Here is a 20,493-nt window from a genome sequence, read left to right on the forward strand (position 1 = left end):
CCTGGCTTCAGTCCAGCGCTGCAGTCCATGGCGTCGCAAAGCATCAGACATGACTGAGCAACTAAACAAGAACAACACAATTTTTTAATTATCCCAAGGGCTTAACTATTGGCCTTTCAAAGATCTATTTCCAACCACTACTTTTTAAATGACTTTTAAAAAGACAGTTTGGTTTACGTAAAAGCAGTTCAATTTGAACCTCTAAAACAAGGCTATCAAATAAACAGTAAAATATTATCTGTCTAGAGGTCAGGCTTCTGGAACATTTCCAAATCCAGAAATCGGGAAAAAACCAAAACAATCATATACACACATGTTCTGGGTATAAAGAGCAGCAAGGACAAAGAACAGAAGATAAGGGAACACCACCCTAGGTTTACACCTGTCCCTGTGATTGGATGATCCACCAGGGAGAAGTTAAGGGGCCCTGTAATTGGCTGGCAGGGTCTACACAAGGTCGGTTTCTTCTTTGGAAAGCAGAGAAGCATGGGAGAAGCAATCAGAGTTAAGAGAAAACAAAACTGGAACAATGAGCAGAGAGCAGCTGATCAAAGGCAGCTCAGCTGAGATTGAAGCGGTGAGCTACAGACACAGACAATTCAGATCTAGAGTGGGCATCCTAGCAGTTCCTGAAGGCACAGGCAGGAGCTACCTGAATAGTGAAAGACACCGCCTATGTCTTAGGCATGGCCCTGAGACTTAGGCATGCATGCATGCGTGCTCAATCCGTAAGTTGTGACCAACTCTCACGACCCCAAGGACTATGGCACACCAGGCTCCTCTGTCCATGGGATTCTCCAGGCAAGAATAGTGGCGTGGGCTGCCATTTCCTTCTCCAGGGGATCTTCCTGACCAAGAGACAGAATCCGAGTCTTCAGTGTCTCCGGCATTGGTAGATGGATTCTTTACCATGAAGCCACCAGGGAAGGCGGCTTAGGGCACTTAAACAATAACAAGCAGCTCTATGAACAGCAACTACAATAGTCTGCGTGTTGCTTACACATGAAAAATACCACAGGCTGTATTTTCATATATTTATATGAATATATATACTTATAATAGTCATCCCTTAATGGAGCTTTCAATCTTATTCTAATGTAAAATATATTGGGGGAAAGGGTATGGACCAACCCACCACCCCTCACCCGGGAAATGCCTATACATCACATACCTCTCTCCTTACCTCCATCCCTATCCCAGGAAACCTGAGCCCAAAATTTTAATATTGCTGTCTCCTCCTCCTGAGAAAAAGGCATATAAATGCAACAAAATAAAATTTCAGAGTGTTCTATTAAGGTTGGTAACACAGAAACTCACAATTTTGCATAATTCCAAGAAGGGGCAGTAAAACAGGGCTGGATCTCTTGGAGACTGGAGCTGTACAATGATTCCAGAATGATTCTGGGCCTTGCAAAGAGGAGTATGGGGCCCTTCCCTCCAGTGCTCTGCTATTAACACCAGTCAGCCTTACATCATGTGAAAGTTTTTTCTGATTACTCATAGTTTCTTCTCCCATAATTTCAGTTTGTATACAGTTCAGCGTGGCCTTTCCAACCTTGACTCTCCCTCCCCACCCCCACAATCAGGAGTGTGTTTGGTAAATGCTAACAATTCCCAACACAGCAGTGCCAACAGTGCAAACAGCTGGGACGGTAAATGCCATTTTACATATATATATATGTGTATATATATATATATATATATATATATATACACACACACACACACCATTATATAGTATTTCTGCCATACAGATGGCATGGATGTAAAGGAGCTGGAGAGCACAGATAGGAGTAAAATATAGTGAAATAATTAGGAAATGGCGTGGAATCTTAAAAAAAAAAAAATAGTTGAACTCTAAGAGTAGAATGGTGGCTGCCTGGGTCTGGGACAAGTAGGGAAGTAGGCAGAGACTGGTAAGAAGGTACAAAGTTTCAGTTGTAAGATCAATGAGGTCTGAGGACTTAATGTATAACATTGGTGGCCAAAGCTAATTAATACTATACTGTATAAGTGAAATTTGCTAAGAAAGCAGAATTTAAATATTTTCACCCCCCCCCCTCAAAAAGGTAAATATGTGGAGTGATGGATGTGTTCATTAACTCAGTTCTGAGAATCCTTTCACATATACACACATATCAAATCATAACAACTGTTCACCTTAAATATATCACATTTTATTTGTGAATCATACCTCACTGAAGCTTCAAAATCATATGAAAATGATTAATTTTGAATAGTACCTGTTTTAAGTATAATTTAGTTAATCATTTTATACAACTTACCTTTTTTAATGGCTGTGGTGGACAACCAACTTAAAAAATTCCTGAAAATTTAACAATCTTACGAAAAGAATACAGCGAACTCCAGAGAATCACTGCAAAACCTCTCAGCTGAGGCTTCAATCCCAAATGAAAATTCTTTCCTTTCTGTCTTAGTTCATATCCCCAGGAAAGATTCTTACTGGCCCCATTCATCTTTTTAAGCCACAGAAATCATATGCTGCTAACCAGCCTCTGAATTAGTTGCTTCAGTTGAGGGCCTTCCCTGGCCTGAATGCCTGCGGCTTGCAGAGGAGATTGAGATCAAGTGATAGAAAACACAGATGTCACAGCAGCAGAGACGGCAGGTAGGACAGACACGAGCTAACCTTGTACAGGAGATCACTACAGATGTTAAAAATCCATCGGCCCTAGATCATTCCACCTACGGGCCACTTCAGAAAGAAATGCTCACAGAAATGACAGTGAGTTATCAAGGAAGGGTTTATATTGTACTTAACATACTACATCTAATAAGATGCATTCGGCATCCACGTCCTTCCAGAACGCCTTCCTGAAACGCAGAGGTTGGGAAATCAAAAACTACATTCTCCAGGCTCCTTGACAGCGAGTAATCAGGATGAGAATTTGAGTCTGCCCTTAAGAGGCATGACACACAGTACAGACAGCAGCAGTGAGGCAGAGCCCGATCAGCCGATAGCCTTAGCTGCTTTCAGCTAGCAAGGAAGACCACAGACATGTCAGTGTCCAGTCTCCAGCTCCGAGGGTGTTGAGGAACAGTGGCAGAGGCAGTAGTGCCAGACCGAGCGTTCCCGCTTCTAGTCATAGTTCACAGGCATCAAGTAGAAGTTGTCACAGCAGTGGTCAGACACTAAATTTCAAACTTCAAGCAGTTATGATGGCAACAGCCGTGGCTGCTGTGATTCCCCCTGATCACAGCGACAGCAGTATTTTCTTGCTGTGATTTCAGTGGGCAGCCTCCTGATTGCCACTTTCCTGACACTGGCAGAGGTGGCAGTGCCCATGGCGTCCCGTTCCAAGGTGTCCTGGAAGTCACATTCTCAGAGGCCTGGCCTGGAGCCTGGCCCTCTAGCTCTTCCAAAGATTCCCCAAGCAATGAATTCCTTGTATTATATCCCCTCCGTTTCCTGCACTGAACTCTGGCTAATACTGCAAAGGAGTACATGGGGAATGACTTCATACAGAAAGGTTTTGTTCGTGTCTGCCCTCACACAAAGGGCTCAAGGGCGATGACACCATTCCCATCAGTCTCCCCAGAATGGCCATCTCAAGCCCCTTTCTTCAGTGCTGCCTAATATGGATGGTACCTTCGCCTCTGCCATGGCCAGCTCTCCGTAACTTGAGATTTCTGTTTGCCCTGAACCCAGCAGGAGCACAAAGTCCCTCAGCCATAGCAGTCATGTCAACTTTCATTACAACCAGACAAGCTCAAGGGCCCTGAATCCAAAGTGCCCCACTGGTTCATCCACCACACCCCTGAGGAGTCTCTGGCCCCCAAACTCATCTTCCCCCACCGCTCCCCCTAGTTAGTCAAGGGGAAAACAAGAAATCAAAGTGTAGCTGGCTCTAAACCAGAGGAATTCATCACCCCTCCAGGAAGGGGCAAGGAGAGGCCAGCAACAGCAGTCTACCACACAGCAGCTCCCGTTCAGAAGGACCCGAAAGCGCTGTGAAGAATCTTTTTGGTAAGAAAAAGAAATTTTTCAAAACTAAAACAACTAAGGGCAAAAAAATACTTAAGTATTCAGTGGTTACACCAGCTAAGAATTTTCTGACTATTTAAATCTTAACCACAAGCTGTGGGCTTCCCTCGTAGCTCAGTTGGTAAAGAATCTGCCTGCAATGCAGGCAACTGGGGTTCAATTCCTGAGTCAGGAAGATCCCCTGAAGAAGGGAGTGGCTACCCACTCCAGTATTCTTGCCTGGAGAAGCCCAGGGACAGAGGAGCCTGGGAGGCTATGGTCCACGAGGTTGCAAGAGTTGGACACAACTTAGCAACTAAACCTGTTAGTCACCAAGTCATGTTGGACTCTTGCGACCTCATGGACTCAGGTTCCTTTGTCCATGGGATTCTCCAGCAAGAATACTGGAGTGGGCTGCCATTTCCTTCTCCAACCACAGCATTATGGAAGGCTAAAATTACCCTAAAGACCTGAAGCATATAATGATTGCAATTCTTTTTTATGCTCCAGCTTTCAGATTACTGCGGCCTCTTACAACACTCATGCGTGCTGATGGCCTAACAAACTTGAGTCAGCATGCTATACTTAATTCCAAAAGAATGCAGATTTCATAAAGAGACAGAATATGTCAACAAGGCTAATTCTTTTTTCACAAGTTTCTTACAGAAATTCTTCTGCCAGAATCCAAAACAAGAGGAACCTGAGTTCGAGTATCCACTCTGCCAGCTTCCTGCTCAGCACAGTCATCTGCCATTTCTAAGCCTCAACTTATTTGTCATCAAAGGGTATAGGTTGGATCGCTCTGGTTCCTTTCAGTTGAGTGATTTTGAGCCCAAATAGAAAACAACAGAACAAACACTTGAAGAATAAAAGGTGCCCGTACTCCACAGCCAGCTTTAACTGCCTCTTCAAAGGAACCACCTTACTGTGCGGTACTTGGAGGCTGGAAGAAGAGAGACTGACTTCAATACCATGAGTAATTCTGTCTAGCTTGGCTAAGAGTCTGCATATTTACTAAAAATTCCTAATTCCAAAATGCACTCTTGCATTCCTCAGACCATTTCCTAGGCTACCTGCCTCCAGATAAGGGTGCTAACACACACCTTCCCAGAGAGCAAATTTCAGAGTGAGTGAACAGGAAACACGAGAACGAGATAACATTTCCAATATCAAGTATACGATTTTCACAAGTATATTTTATCCTAAAATATCTGGGCTTTTACTTACACCTGCTGAAAATATTCTCTGACAAAGGTAGCCAGAATTAAGGCTGACCTTCTGTTTGATTAGGAATTCTTGGGAACAACTTGAACTGTAAAGATTAATCTGCACTGCCACAACTTTGTTTAGAAACAGAACCAAGCAATGAAGCTTTTATTTTAAGGACTTGGCCAGAGTTTTACCACGTTTAACACCCACTCAAACAATTCAGAATTGTGGGGTTTTTCCTTCTAAGAGAGAAAGGGGAAGAGAGATTTTTTCAGATATAATGAAATACTATTCTATCTGGAATGCAAAGAAGGAATAAAAACTGTGTCAGTTCATAGTCCTCCTTTGAGTCCGGGTGACCTTCTGCATGCTAATCTTTCCAAACCTCGGTATCCTCGCATGTAAAAGGGAGAAGATAACCCCCAGCTCATGGAGAATAACAATATATGAGCTTTTTACAGGAATATACGTCTGCCAACATACACATTCTTATAAACCAAATGAGATAATGTCCTGACATTGGACAGTTACTCAGTAAATGGCAGTTAGTGTTATCATAACAAGTCCCCAGGTTAGAATATTCCTAGTAAGAGCCAGGTTGCCAACTGAGACAACCTTGAGTCGCCACCAAAGGGAAGTTGAGGGGTCACTTCACTCATCAACATTACACGGAGGTTAACTCTAGCTGGCTGCACCACATGTGGCAACTGGGATCGAACCCGCGCCCCCTGCAGTGAAAGTGGGGATTCTTAGCCAGTGGACCACCAGGCAAGTTCTTAGTTAGCAAGTCTAACTCTGTTTAAAGGGAACCGAATGTTTCATTAGCATGTACATTCTAACTTAAATACTGACATTAGTGAATAGCATTCACTGCTAAAATTAGTAATACTTTACAGAGTGTTTTGCCAAAAGCTACAGAAGTGGGTTAAGAGATAGCTTTGTGAGGAAGGTTACATTATTTTAACAGATTTCATGACTTAATCAATCAATATATGGAATTAATATTGGAGAACTCTGACTGTGACAGGCTTCTGGAGTAGGAGCAGTAATTTTCCAAGTATAGTCTACAGATACTCCAAGAGGGACACAAGCTAATCTAAAAATCAAAGTCCCTGCGATGATTCTTATTGACAAATCACACCCAATTCCATGAATGTTTGTTTCTGTGCACAGTGAATATATTTACCAATAACCTCCTAACACTTAACATTCCCTAAAGGTTCAATTACCAAACGCTTGGCAAAACTGCAAACTCCTACTGTGTGTGTCATACATAAAGTGAAGGATGATTTTTTTATGGCAACGTAGAAGACATTAATACAGTAATTAGAATATAAAAATAGTGTGAAAAGATATTCAGAGTACCTGCCTCTCTCTTTCAACCCTCCACCTCTAAGTACTACTGTAAAGGCAGGAAAAAACAAAGATTGTCAGACTTGATCCAACAAAATGCTAGTAACCCTTCTGGTGATTAAACAGATTCACATTTCACTTTTTAAGTAGTGTTTCAAACTTAAGAGTCAGTGAAGTAGCTTCTTTATGTATGACTTCTATGAGATCGTGATTATAAAGTATTATTAGGGAGCCCTTGGAAATAACACAATAATAGTTATCTAAATTTATGCTTAAAAAGACCATTATTTTAAAAGCAAAACATCTTAGAAAGCAATTGGTTTAGAATTTCATTTTCAAAATTGTACAACATTAAGCTTTAAAAACTGCATTAACTGCACTAATAATCATTTTCTCAATGTCAAACATAATGAAATGATCCTCCGAAGTATTCTAGCTACCTAACAACAAGCAGCACTGATTTAGAAAATTTTATCTGGTATAAAAAAAATTCAAAGAAAGTGTAAGAAAAACCCAAGCAGCACTTTTAAATTGTGCATGTTTAAGGTATCAGCATTGTAATTTTTAAAAGAGCCAGCATTTACATAAAGCATCAAAATTGATATATTTAAGGAAAATATCTGAGTAAAATCAATGCCTCAGTTATGGTCTACAGCCAATATCTGGTCTTTAAAAATGAGAGTTTTATGACAACTGTGTACTGCTGTTGGCTTCAAAATAGAAATTGAATGTTTTAAAAGAGGCCATTTCCTGCAGTGCTGTCCCCAGAGCATCCATCTTTTTGAGGAACGACCCCTCCCTTATCTCTTGGGGTTCGGTCTAGTTATTAATCACACTGTGCTTACTATACCCAACTGCAAAAGTGACCATGTCACTCAGGCCTGACCAATCATGTTACCTCATGGCCCTGTCCCCACAAGTGGTCTGTGATGGGCACAAAGCCAATCAAAGTCTGAGCATGAGATCTGATTTATTACTGGAGACCAGACAAAAAAAGATGACAAGCGTTAAGGACTCTGTTTGAGTTGGGGAGCCAAGTGAGAGCCACATTTCCTCCTACCCAGAGCCGAGCTCAGAAAGAATCCAACCTGAGTCAAGTAACAGTCCTTGAGAACATGAGTTAAACTCTTACTGTCCAGTGCCTGGGTTTTCATGCACATAAGCCAAGACATTTCTTCTTAGCCTACATTAATCTCAGTCAAGATTCTCAGTACAAAATCCTTACCAATACAGAAACTGACGTAAATTCGAATTTCTTTTTCCCTTTTCTGTAGAAATCTAAGCTACATACCACAAGATATCTGTTGCAAACTGATAGCCATATCCAAAGAGTAATGTGAGCACTACTCCATTACAGTGGATTTTTTTTTTAATCAGAATATAGTTATTTTACAATGTGCGTTAGTTTTTGCTGTTTCCACAGCAAAGTGAATCAGCAAGATGTATACATATACAGCCCGTCTTTTTTGGATTTCCTTCCCATTTGGGTCACCAAAGTGCACTGAGTAGAGTTCCCTGTGGTATACAGGAGGTGCTCCTTAGTTGTCTATTTTATACACATTATCAATAGTGTATATGCGTCAATTTCAGTCTCCCAATCTATCCCACCACCTCCCTTCACTCCATGATATCCATAAATTTGTTCTCTATGTCTGTGCCTCTTTCTGCTTTGCAAATAAGATCATCTATACCATTTTTCTAGATTCCACATATATGCATTAATATACAATATTTGCTTTTCTCTTTCTGATTTACTTCACTCTGTATGATAGTCTCTAGGCCCATCCATGTCTCTACAAAGGGCATAATTTCTTTCCCTTTAATGGCTAAGCAATATTCCACTGTATATATGCACCACGTCTTCTCTATCCATTCCTCTGCTGATGGACATTTGGGTTGCTTCCATGTCCTGGCTGCTGTAAACAGTACTGCAATGAACACTGGGGTGCAGGTATCTTTTTTCTCTGGGTATATGCCCAGGAGTGGGATTGCTGGATCATATGGCAGTTCTATTTTTAGTTTTTTAAGGAGCCTCCATACTGTTCCCCATAGTGGCTAGATCAATTTACATTCTCACCAAAGTGTAAGAGGATTCCCTTTTCTCCATAACCTCTCAGTATTATAGTGGATTTTTTAGAAGTTATTTTCTTTGTTTTTTTCCTCTAAGACAGTTGAACATAGTTCTATTTAAGTTCAGAGATAGAGCATTTATTAATAAATGCTTATTTTTTCCTCCCTTTTAGAGTATTTTCGTTTCATAAAACTACTTGTTAAATGTCATCAAGTATAGTAAAATCCCATTTTTCACAGTCACACGTAATTTCCAATCAGAATAAGATACAGGGTAACCTCTCACAAACTTCCCTGAAGCAAGGAAAATAATTATGTGTTTAAAATTCTCTGCAAAAAAATAAATAGAGCAAAGGGCCTAAGATGCCAGAAATTTTTAATTAAGTAGATCAGTTACTGTTCATACTTCATACCCAAGACAAGAAGAGAAGACTCTAAATAGAATGGATCCTAATTATTAACTCTGAAGCAAAATCTTTCCATTTCCCATTCCATAATATTAAAAATCTAAAGCCCAAGTAAATTATAACAGAAAAGTTTCAGTTCAGTTCAGTCACTCAGTCGTGTCCGTCTCTTTGCGACCCCATGAATTGCAGCACGCGAGGCCTCCCTGTCCATCACCAACTCCCAGAGTTCACTCAGACTCACGTCCATCGAGTCGGTGATGCCATCCAGCCATCTCATCCTCTGTCGTCCCCTTCTCCTCCTGCCCCCAATCCCTCCCAGCATCAGAGTCTCTTCCAATGAGTCAACTCTTCGCATGAGGTGGCCAAAGGATTGGAGGTTCAGCTTCAAACATCAGTCCCTCCAATGAACACCCAGGACTGATCCCCTTTAGGATGGACTGGTTGGATCTCCTTGCAGTCCAAGGGACTCTCAAGAGTCTTATCCAACACCACAGTTCAAAAGCATCAATTCTTCGGCGCTCAGCTTTCTTCACAGTCCAACTCTCACATCCATACATGACCACTGGAAAAACCATAGCCTTGACTAGACAATTACTTTGTTGGCAAAGTAATGTCTCTGCTTTTTAATATGCTATATTGGTCATAACTTTCCTTCCGAGGAGTAAGCATCTTTTAATTTCATGGCAGAAAAGTTAACTCTCTATAATTCTTACTGAGTCTCTCAAACGATATGTCCAGTATGTGTGTGTGTTAGCCGTTCAGTTGTGTCCAACTCTTTGCAACGCTATGGACCGTAGCCCGCCAGGCTCCTCTGTTCATGGGATTCTCCAGGCAAGAATACTGGAGTGCATAGCCATTTCCTGCTCCAGGGGATCTTCCCAGCCCAGGGATCAAACCCGGGTCTCCCATACTTCAGGCAGATTCTTTACCGTCTGAGCCCACCTGGGAAACCCATGTTAATAAAACAATGTACAACTTATGAGCTTAGTATCTCCTTTCTCTATTCTTTAGAGATGTCACAAGTCAAATTATGGTCTTTGAAATGTAGTCCGTGCTCCCCTGGCCATGGCAGGATGTCTGAAACTGGGAGTGGGCGTCTTGCACTTTGGTGAGAATATAAATTGATATAGCCACTATGGGGAACAGTATGAAGGTTCCTTAAAAAACTAAACACAACACACACACAAACTACTGATGCGGACTATACCATAGACCTTTCGGTATTGAAAACAGTATGAAGGTTCCTTAAAAAACTAAACACAACACACACACAAACTACTGATGCGGACTATACCATAGACCTTTCGGTATTGAACACTGTTGTCCCGTGTTTTGCTCCTCTTCTGCTTCTTACCTACTACTGAGAACATCTCAATTCCACTCAACCAAACCATATCCATCTTTCAAAGCCAGGCTGAGTTCAAAATTCTTCCTAACTCCCTCCCCAACCATCCAAGTCAGAAAGTAAGAGCTGGTGGTAAGGATTCTAATAAGACATTAAAAAAGAATGAAACCATCCTTTCATGTCATATATATACATTTAACTTTTATAATTCACTATGCACACCCAGGTAAGGATTTTTCTGAATTAAAAGCTAGATATTTTTTTGTAAAACATACTTCTTTAATACAACCAAACTACCTCATCTGTTATTCAACCAAAATAAAGGAACTGATTCTAGCATGGCTGGAAAAGTGGCATGTAAGACTCCTCCTAAAAACGGGTATAATACACACATAAGGTATAAAATACACTAATATAAACTACAAACTGTAGTATAAAATGCATTGTAAACAGAATATAAATGCAGTCTTTTAAGGGTAATTTACATTTGAGGACTTTGCAAAAGATAACTTTGTTTATATTTGACTTCCCTCTTTTTGTCATGACTTAAACCCTCTAAGATGCATCTCCACACCACTTTTTAGAACAGCATGCTGGATAGGCAATTAATAACCCCAGTTTCCACCAAAATTTCATACTAAAACTTACCTAAAGGGTTTTGTTTAAGTACTGGGAGAAAAGTGGAAAAGGTAAAATCCTTACTACAGGTATTGCTTACCAATGAGTCAGGACACTGCCAATAACTTGAAAGCTTCCTAAAGACAGAGACCATTTTTGACTCATTTTTACATTTTTATGTTTTTCTATCACCAGTGCTAGCTCACACGGTAGGTTCACCACTAAATGCTTGAGGAGCATTGAATGTGTGCCAGTAATAGAACTCTTCCTTTTTCTCTTTATAAAGAAAAATAAGCACTTTGGGAGGAAGCATTCTGAATAATATTTGTTCAAGGAGAAGAGCAATCAACTTGCCTCTCTTTCGTACAACCAAGTCTCTCACAACACCACCCTCTGAGCTACTGAAAATCTTACCCTTGGGAACAGTTTTAGATTAAGGGCATTCATTCTCTCTACCGAAATGTAGTATTGCAAGAAGATTATTTCTAAAAATTTTAGAAGAGAAACAAAAATAATTAACTAATTAGACACAGCTCTAGTATTTAATACCCAAACAGCTGTCCTCTGTCAAATCACAACCAACAAGAAACTGACTTGGAAATTGGTAGAGTTTGAAACTGGCAAAGTTTTAAATTGGCAGGTAACACTAAAGTGCTTCATAAAAATGAAATTCTCCTATAATACACTCCCCAGACACTAAGTGCCCACAAAATCTACAGAGCACTTCAGGGTTATATGTAATACTCCCTGGTGGCTCCGAGGGTAAAGCATCTGCCTGCAATGCAGGAGACCGGGGTTCGATCCCTGGGTCAGGAAGATCCCCTGGAGAAGGAAATGGCAACCCACTCCAGTATTCTTGCCTGGAGAATCTCATGGACAGAGAAGCCTAGTAGACTACAGTCCATGGGATCGCAGAGTTGGACATGACTGAGCGACTTCACTTTCACTCTCAGGGTTATATAGTAAAGACATTATATGAAACTATTCACCCAAGAAGATTATGCACTGACTTCTTAAGTCAGATATTTGAACGAATGGAGATTTGTTTTACCATATATATCTACACACCATATGTATATATGTGTATGTGTGTGTGTGTGTGTGTGTGTGTGTGTACATATATTTATAAATTAGAGACCAGGAGGAGGAAAAAAAAATCACTGAAATCTGTTTCTTACAAGAGGTTTTATGAAGAGAATCCCAGGATCTCACAAGAAAAACACAGAATTACGTTGCATAAAACACAATTTCATTGCATAAAAATCAGTTTTAGCCCTAAATTGCATAAAGTAAAAACCATGTGAAAAGTGAAAGCCAAATGTTAAAGAGTTTGTTCTATCACTGCATAAGCCCAATATGAATTGAAGGTACCAATGAATAGAGTTCAGAACCCAAATCTTGCATTATTAAAACCAACTTGAGACCCAAAAAATTGTTACCAAGCTTTCAAAAAGCAGAAAAGTTTCAAATTTAAAGTTAATCAAAATTTGATGCTATTTTCCCTAACAAAGGGGCTGCCTAGCCCAGTCTCTTGTTTCTATTATTTTAGAAAAAGTAACAAGAAATTTTTTTTGTTTTGCGAACTTGGGAGGCTAGTAGTTTCTCTCACATTTCCCTTCTTTAAATGTTACAACCACCTAAACAAAATTCACAGTAAGTCCCAAATTACCCACTAAGCCAAAAAGACTAACAAAGATTCAAAAGTAAAGAGACTAAAGGGGCAGAGTTATTCACTACTGGCATAACATAAACATCCTTACTTAAAAGCATTTAGTAATGTTTCTTCACCGATGAGAAAAGTATTTCTAGGAATGTGCTCATTTTAACAAAATTCTCTTATAAACTGGATGTCTCAAAGAGTCAGTGGTAAAGACTTTTACCTACATTTGATTGGCATTAAATAAGATCTGTTTCAAATTAGCTTTTCTTCAAACAAACCAAAACACTGTTCCTCATGATTTTCATTTCCAGATATAGTAACTGACGAGGCAGCTGTCATGCCCTGTGTGCATGATGACGCAGTAGACAAGGACTTCATGTATTTATTGCATCTGTCAATATATACTGTCTGGAATAAAGTCCGCATAATTTACAACCGCTGGGATATGCGTCTAAGGTATATGAAGCAGACTTTCCATAAAACTCTGCACAATAAGAGACTAGGAAATGGAAATTTCTTAGAATAAAATTAACTACTTCTATCATTAATCAGAATAGAAGTTGTTTAAAAATATACTCTGAAGTAAAATCAAAGAAACTAATCCTGGTCACAGGACAATACCATGAAACAATTCCACTGGAGGTTCAAAGTTCAACTTCCTCTACTACCAGGAAAATACAAAGTTCAAATTCAAATGAAAAGTTATCTCTTTGCAGAAAAATAAATGACAAGGTCATAGTTAAGAAACAGGTGTCGATTTGGGCCAAGAATCAGGTGGAGCAGGAGAGTCCTGAATGCTAAATACCACATCAATAGTAAGAATTCAGTAACAAATTTCCTATTTCTCTTAAAAAACTCTCAGATTAGGAGCCATATTTTAAAAGAATTACTTTCAAATCTCCATTAAAGATTAGAACAGGATATTTATAACTAAGATTATAAAACCCAAGACAAAGCTAAAGACAGACAGTGCCATAAAACCACTGTTAAGTCATCTGGGTGATGGTTCTGGCTTTGGCTGAGCTCCCTTTAACACCTACTAGATGAAAGGAGAAATCAAGAAAGAAACAGCACTGGGTCAGTCAGAGCCTACAGTCCGGCTCATTCTCCCACCATGGACTTTGTCAGAAGACAATATGATGTCACTCCCTACTAATAATACATCTTACAGAAATGGCTGAATCCACTCTTGCACTGTGCTAGTTTCTAAATGGCATGTTAGAAACACAGTTTCATAAGGTTAACAAATAAGATTAATAATAAATAATGTAATAAGATTTAATAAATCAAGCGAAGAGACAAGATATACTTTAAAATACCTTATTACATTGAAAAATACATTTCTCACAAAGTTTAGATAAAAAGGAGGGGGAAAGACACCAATGTGAATACCAAATTTTTTAAAAATTCCCTTATTCTGTATTTCCATACTTCAAGTTCAATCCTAACAGGATAGGATCTTTGTCTCCTCTGGAGATAATATATATGCTGCTTTAATCACACTCAAAGTTTTACAAATAGCCTCTTCAAGTTCTTAGTTTCTATCTAACATTTAAAGTCATGTGCTTAAACTACAAAAAGCTTGCTACTTTATAGTAAATGTTGTTTATGTAAAGCCATTTAAGAAAGCAATTTAATACAATGCCTAACATAAGGCTAGGGCTCCCCAGATGGCTCAGTGGTAAAAGAATCCATCTGCCAATGCCGGAGACACAGGAGACTCGGGTTCGATCCTGGGTTAGGAAGATCCCCTGGAGGAGGAAATGTCAACCAACTTAGTATTCTTGCCTGGAGAATCCCATGGACAGAGGAGCCTGATGGGCTAGAACCCTCAGGGTTGCGAAGAGTCGGACGTGACTTGGCAACTAAACACAACAAAGGCTATTAAGGAAATTTTAAAAACCCACTCTTTTTTAAAAGAATCAACAACTTGCTTAGAAAGAAGAATATTAATCTCAGATGACATATAGTGGTATCCTTTAGAAATTAATGAAGGAGAGTGTATCTTTAAAAAATAAGTATACTGTTCGGAACTTTATCATTAGTGATTACAAAATGTGTTATACCCAGTACACTTTACTTTGGCTAAACATTTAAGACAAGACAGTATGCAAGAGGGAAAATTTTTATTACTACAAAAATGTCAACTACATTCTGGGGTATGTGATTTTTTTTTTAAGTTAATTAACATCACTGAATACACTCTAAACTTTTGAATTATTTTCATAAATTTTATATAAAGGCTGAGAAATGAATAACATGTGGACTAGACTAGACTAATATCAATGGAAGACACAATTTCCCAGTCTTCTAAAAGAATCACAATAACTTGAGATTATAACAACTTCCTCTTCAATCATTTTTTAAACTATTTCAGAAAATAAGTAATGCTTTTATATATACCCCTAATTAATCAAAACAAAACACAAAGTAATGATGCAAATGTTCTCAGTATTCATGGATATGAACTAAATGGCACTTAAATCAATAATACTGTATATGCAGTATCTTGCATATTACAGAGAGTGCCTGACTGGCTGAATTAGTCTCCAAAGCCTTTCCTCCACCTTTCACCAATGGCTCTAGAAGTTTGAATTAAGAATTTAAGTCAAAAAACTGTAAGATGTTTAAAGTCTGCCAAAGTTTTTTTAATTAACAATAAAAAGAATCTCACATAAACCCATAAGTTTAAAATGAACATAATGGAATAGACCATATGAAGAAAATCTTAATTAAGATTGCACAGACATGTGAGTGTGTGTGTATACATCCACAATACACACACATATGGATACTGCACCACAAACCATCAGTTTCCATTAAGCATAAAGAATACTAAAAAGATATTCCCAAAGTGAGCTGCTGAGAAAAAAAAGTGAGGGAGACATGTTAAATTTTTCTCCAGAATTTTCCAGCGTTTTGCAGTGTAGGGATGGGCTGATTTTTTCCATCCCAAGTCATTATTAAGCAGACCATTATAATTTGATTCACTGCATATTCAGTAGAACACACTCAGAAAAAAAAAATAGTTTAATTTCTAGTAACGTTACAGTCAGAATTCTCTCCCCTTCAGATATCTCAGGAAACAAAACCACATTCCACCAATGCTGAAATGACCAGCGATGTTATCGACAACAAATACAATGAGGGCTATTACCTCCTATCAGATTTCACTGTACGCTGTACGCAGTCTGATCAATGCTTTGAAACTGGCAAGTATGCCATAAACGTGACGAGCTTTGCAGCAGATTTTAGTGGCATAAAAGGTACCAGGGCAACGGGGGCCTTTGCAACCCACCACTTCAACAAAATTCCGTAAAATCAAAGATTTACAAAAGATTTTACTCCGGAAGGCACCTAGACCTTCTTTCAAAACCCAGACTACTCAACAGCTCCCTGAAAAAATACACCATTCTGCCACAAATCGCATATTGTACACCATCGGTACACAGACACCTGAACCACCTGAGCTGACAAGAGTTAGGCTGTCAGCTCCGAGGTGTTGCTAGTGTACAAGAAACACTGAAGCAGCTAAGCTCTCTCAGGTACACTAGGTGGTAACCTTGGCACCAAGTGCCTTAGCAATAAAGATCTTTTCCTCTATAAGAAAATGCATTAAGACTGTTCCAAAGAATATGCTACAATCCTGAGAACCTCGTCCACAAAGGAGAACAGAAAAACGCTGGGTTTTCCTCTAGTCAAAAACTGCGGCGGGAGATGGAGCTACGAACTAAGGAAACCCAGCTTCTGGTGGCAATCCTGTGACAGCTAGCAGAGCAGCCCGCCCAAGCCAGAGCTCAGTTTTCCTACCCGCAAAATGGGAATCAGCACCGCCACCCCTCCCCGTTGACAGGGAGTCCGGCACACCCTGGAGGTTCAGGATTACCCTGGATGATAAGCGGTGGGGTGGGGCTGCCGCTCCTCAGACACCCACCCCGGACTCCCCCCACTCCGCAACAGAAAGACAGGGCCGGCGTACCTGGCTTCACAGTCTTGAGACGGATGGGCTCGCGGAAGTGGCGAATGACAGCCAGGGTGTCCCGGTTGGTGAGCCCGCTGACAGGCGTCCCGTTCACCTCCAGCAGCACATCCCCGGGGCTGGGCGCCTTGCCCGAGACGACGCAGCAGGTGCCCCCGCCGGGGTCCTCGCGGAGCCGCCCCAGGTAGGGGAACTCGCCACGCTCCGCACCTCCCCGGATCTCAGCGCCCAAGTCGCCCGGGGCCCCGGCCCAGGACACCGCGCACTCCTGCACCTTGCTGAGCCAGTGCTTCTTCTTCTTCAACGTCTTCGACATCACGAACCCCGCTGCACCATGGGGGAGACCCCGCGCGGGCGGCGGGGGCGCCGCTCTGGCCCCCTCTCAGTCTGGGGGCCCCGGGCGGCCCGCGCAGCCCGGCGAGGGGGGCCTCGCCGCTCTGGCGTCCCCCTCGCCGACCACAGCCCGCTGGGGGCCGGGCCGCTCCGAACCCCGAGACGCCCCTCGGACACCTCTCCCGGCGGCGATCTCCGGGTCTGACCGGGCTCCGCGAGGGCCACCCGGGTTAGGCTGAAGAAAGGAAAAGGGGATTGTCCCCAGGCGGCTCCAGAGGGGTTTCGGGCGGGGTCACAGCCGACGGCTGGCCCCCAGGCTCCGCGCGGGAGCGGCGGGAAAGGCAGAAGCAGGGGGGCGGGGAGGTGAAGCGGGAGAGCCGGAACCGGGAAAAATCCGTCGGGGGCGCGCAGAAGCGCGCGTAGACCCGTCGCAGGATCGATCGTGGCCGCTGCGGAGCTGGATCGCGGAGACCAACGCCTGCCCAAGCTGCCAGGAAACTGCCGCTTTCAAACCCGCCGCAACCTCCTCCTCCTCCCTCTTCCCTTCCCCCCGCCCTCGCCCATCCCTCATCCAGAGCCCCGCCCCCTCCCGCCGCGCGGCGCCCGGCGCGCTGCCGTCACGGGCCAGGCGCTTGGGAAGGAGCCCAAGCACTCGACACCCTCGTTGAAGATTGGCCCTGGGAGGAAAGGGGGCGGATCCCCGACGAGAACGCTAACCACCGATTGGCTGATGGAAGTGAAGGAGGCGGGCACTAGGATGACTGAAGTTTAAAGAGGGTGGAAGAAAGTTTGAAGAGTCAGGGAGAGCGAGAAGGAGGGGCAGGGGAGTGGGACCGGCTCCAGAACGCAGGGCCGAGAGAGGCCCTCGGTGCGGCGGCCCGAGCGAGGAGAAAACTCGGATAGAAGAGCTCCCGAACTCCCCGAGGTGGAGGCATGGGTGGAGGGCTGGGTGGGGTAAGGGCGGAGCCTGGGCGCCTGTCTTCTCGGGGCACTGAGACTAGCTGGGGTACTTTGGAGGGCAGGCGTCGTGCTGAGTCCGAGGACAGAAGTGGCAGAGCCTCGGGGTAGCCAGTTACAGCCGACCACTTAAAGTGAGTCAACGTTTCTCGTTCGTTCATTTCTTCAGAGTCAACGTTTTTCGTTCGTTCATTTCTTCAGCAAAAGTTATTATCCTTTGAGGCAAAGACTCCGGAGTCAGGTTAATGGAAGGTAAAACAGAGTCCTGCATACCGCTCTGTGACCTCAAATTGGACAACCTCTCTGAGCCACAGCATCTTCGGCTGATAAGTGGAGATAATTATACCCTCCCAAGTTGTTGTACAAGAGTTTGAGCAAGCTCCAGGAGTTGGTGATGGACAGGGAAGCCTGGCGTGCTGCAGTCCATGGGGTCACAAACTGTCGGACACGACTGAGCGACTGAACTGAAGTTGTTGTAAAGATTACATGAGGTACCTATAAAATATCAGTATAGTGCCTGGCAGGGAGTAGGTACTTCTTACCATTTAGTTGCTGATGAAGAGGAGGACGACTTTATGTTCGACACTGTGCTAGAATACTGGGGTTCAAGAGTGAGGAAAACGGAAGTCCTGTTCTCAAGGCGATCACAGGCTAGTAGAAGAGACTGACAAGACTGCTGGGGGCGGGAGGGGGAGGAGGCGGAGGGGGCGGGGGCAGGGCGGGGGTGGGGGAGGAAGATGGGCTATAATGTGGATTAGGAACCAGCTAGCAAACCTGGGCTGGCATCCTGACATGCTACTTACTTGCTATCTGACCTTGACCAAATCTCAGTTTCAAGTTCACTCACCTGTAAAGGAGGTGGAGAGAGAACTTACAGTGAATAAAGGACATGTTAGGCCCCATCCAGCACTAATTTTTCACAACCTCTTCTTAAGCTTTCTCTCCTCCCTGATTTGGCTCACACTCTCTCCTGTCTTTTTATTTAAAACAGTCCTATCCATCCTCAGCCCAAATGCCATCTCTTCCAGGTCACCTTGTCCTCAGGTGGAAAGTGTTTCCTCTGAGCTAGGATACTTTCACTTCTGCAGTAAGACATTTATATAGTCTCCTGTCTTCCTTTGATGGTTGGGGAAAGCCCTTATTTAAGCTATGAATAACTCCACAATCTCACCACTTCTCAGATAGACTGGCCCAAGCTTCAACAGCTGCAGTAATTTTGTTCACGCCATTATATCAGTCAGGGCCTCTGCAGGAAACAAATGGTACTTTACAAAGATATGGGCAAGGTGTGGGAAACCACAAGGGAAAATGGAACCCTGAGGCTACAAGCTGCTCCATCTGTAAAAAGCAAGGGGAAGGAACAGGACCAAAACTCATCACAGAAAGGGCAGCCTGACAGGAGGCTGTGACCTTCAAACAGAGAGGCAGTCAGCCTAAGTAACCACCCAAGGACAAAGCCAGAGGATTTCTCTCTCACTCACCTCTCTCTTCCATCCTCCTGCTAGTGCATCCCAATAGACAGATCCAACCAGGAGCCAGAGAGCAGGAGAGCCTTTTGAAAGTCCCTATCAGTCAATCAGACAGAGAAGAGGAAGCAGCACATCCAGAGAGAAAAAGGGAAAATAAGCAGCAGAGAGATCATGTGGATTGCTCAGATTTACACAGATCTGAGACATAGCTGGAGTATTTTTTTCTGAACTACTACCTACACTAACAGATTCCTGGATGAAGTCTTAATAATCTCCACTTGATTTATTTTTGCAGCAATTCTAGGAAGACATCTTTTCTTGCCCAGATTGTATCTATCAGGATATCTTTAGCCACAACGAATGGAGTATCTAACAGTGACTTAAAGCATGGAGTTATTACATCTTTAACATGAGGTTCAAATGAAAGTAGTCATGGGCTTAGTTCAGCAGCACAGTCACATCATTGAGGACCCAAGCTCTTTTTGTGCCTGCTCTCTAACATCACATTCATGTTGGGTTTTATCTCTGGGCTTCTTACCTCTAGATTGCAATGTGGCTGCCATAGCTCCAGACATCACATCCTCAGAGGTCAAGCAAGAAGGGAAGGTTGTACAAGCAGGAAGGGAAGGAAAGGCACTGCTGCTACCATTTTTCTGAAGAGAAAAATCTTTCCCAGACTGCCCTCACACCTGCCATAGAATCTCCCTTATTAGCCTGAAAATGGTCACATGCCCACTGCAGACCAGTCACTGACAAGAAAATGGAATTGCCATGGTTCAGTGACATCATGAGTCACTCTGAGCAAAATTGGGGTTCTATTTCTTGAGAAAGGGGGAATGATTTTTCAGTACATGCCCAACAGTATCTGCCACATGCCTCAAACACAAATAAGTTATATTGACTCTTAACAGGAAACTGCAGTAATTAGGAGCTTGAGTTCTGGAGTCAGACTGGAAATCTCAGCTTTTCTACTTATTAGGCCTGAGATCTTGAGTAAACTTTTTGTCTAACCTTGGTTTCCTCATCCACAAAATAGGTATAACAACAGTACTCACCTACCTGAGTTGTGAGAACTGAATGGAGCTATTTGAGTCAAGCAAGCACTTAA

General features: G+C 42.4%; 1 protein-coding gene across 2 annotated transcripts in view; it reads right to left on the reverse strand.

Moving 5' to 3' along the window:
- The window catches only part of MAGI3 (membrane associated guanylate kinase, WW and PDZ domain containing 3), a 247,806-nt gene extending 230,864 nt beyond the window's left edge, over window positions 1-16,942 (reverse strand). For both annotated transcript variants that reach the window (XM_068963940.1, XM_068963941.1), the window contains exon 1: window positions 16,627-16,942. In XM_068963940.1, the coding sequence (XP_068820041.1) occupies window positions 16,627-16,942 (316 nt within the window). The remainder of the gene's footprint in view (window positions 1-16,626) is intronic.
- Window positions 16,943-20,493: the final 3,551 nt, after the last annotated feature.

The sequence above is a fragment of the Capricornis sumatraensis genome, chromosome 2, assembly GCF_032405125.1.
Source record: "Capricornis sumatraensis isolate serow.1 chromosome 2, serow.2, whole genome shotgun sequence".
Taxonomy (NCBI): Eukaryota; Metazoa; Chordata; class Mammalia; order Artiodactyla; family Bovidae; genus Capricornis; species Capricornis sumatraensis.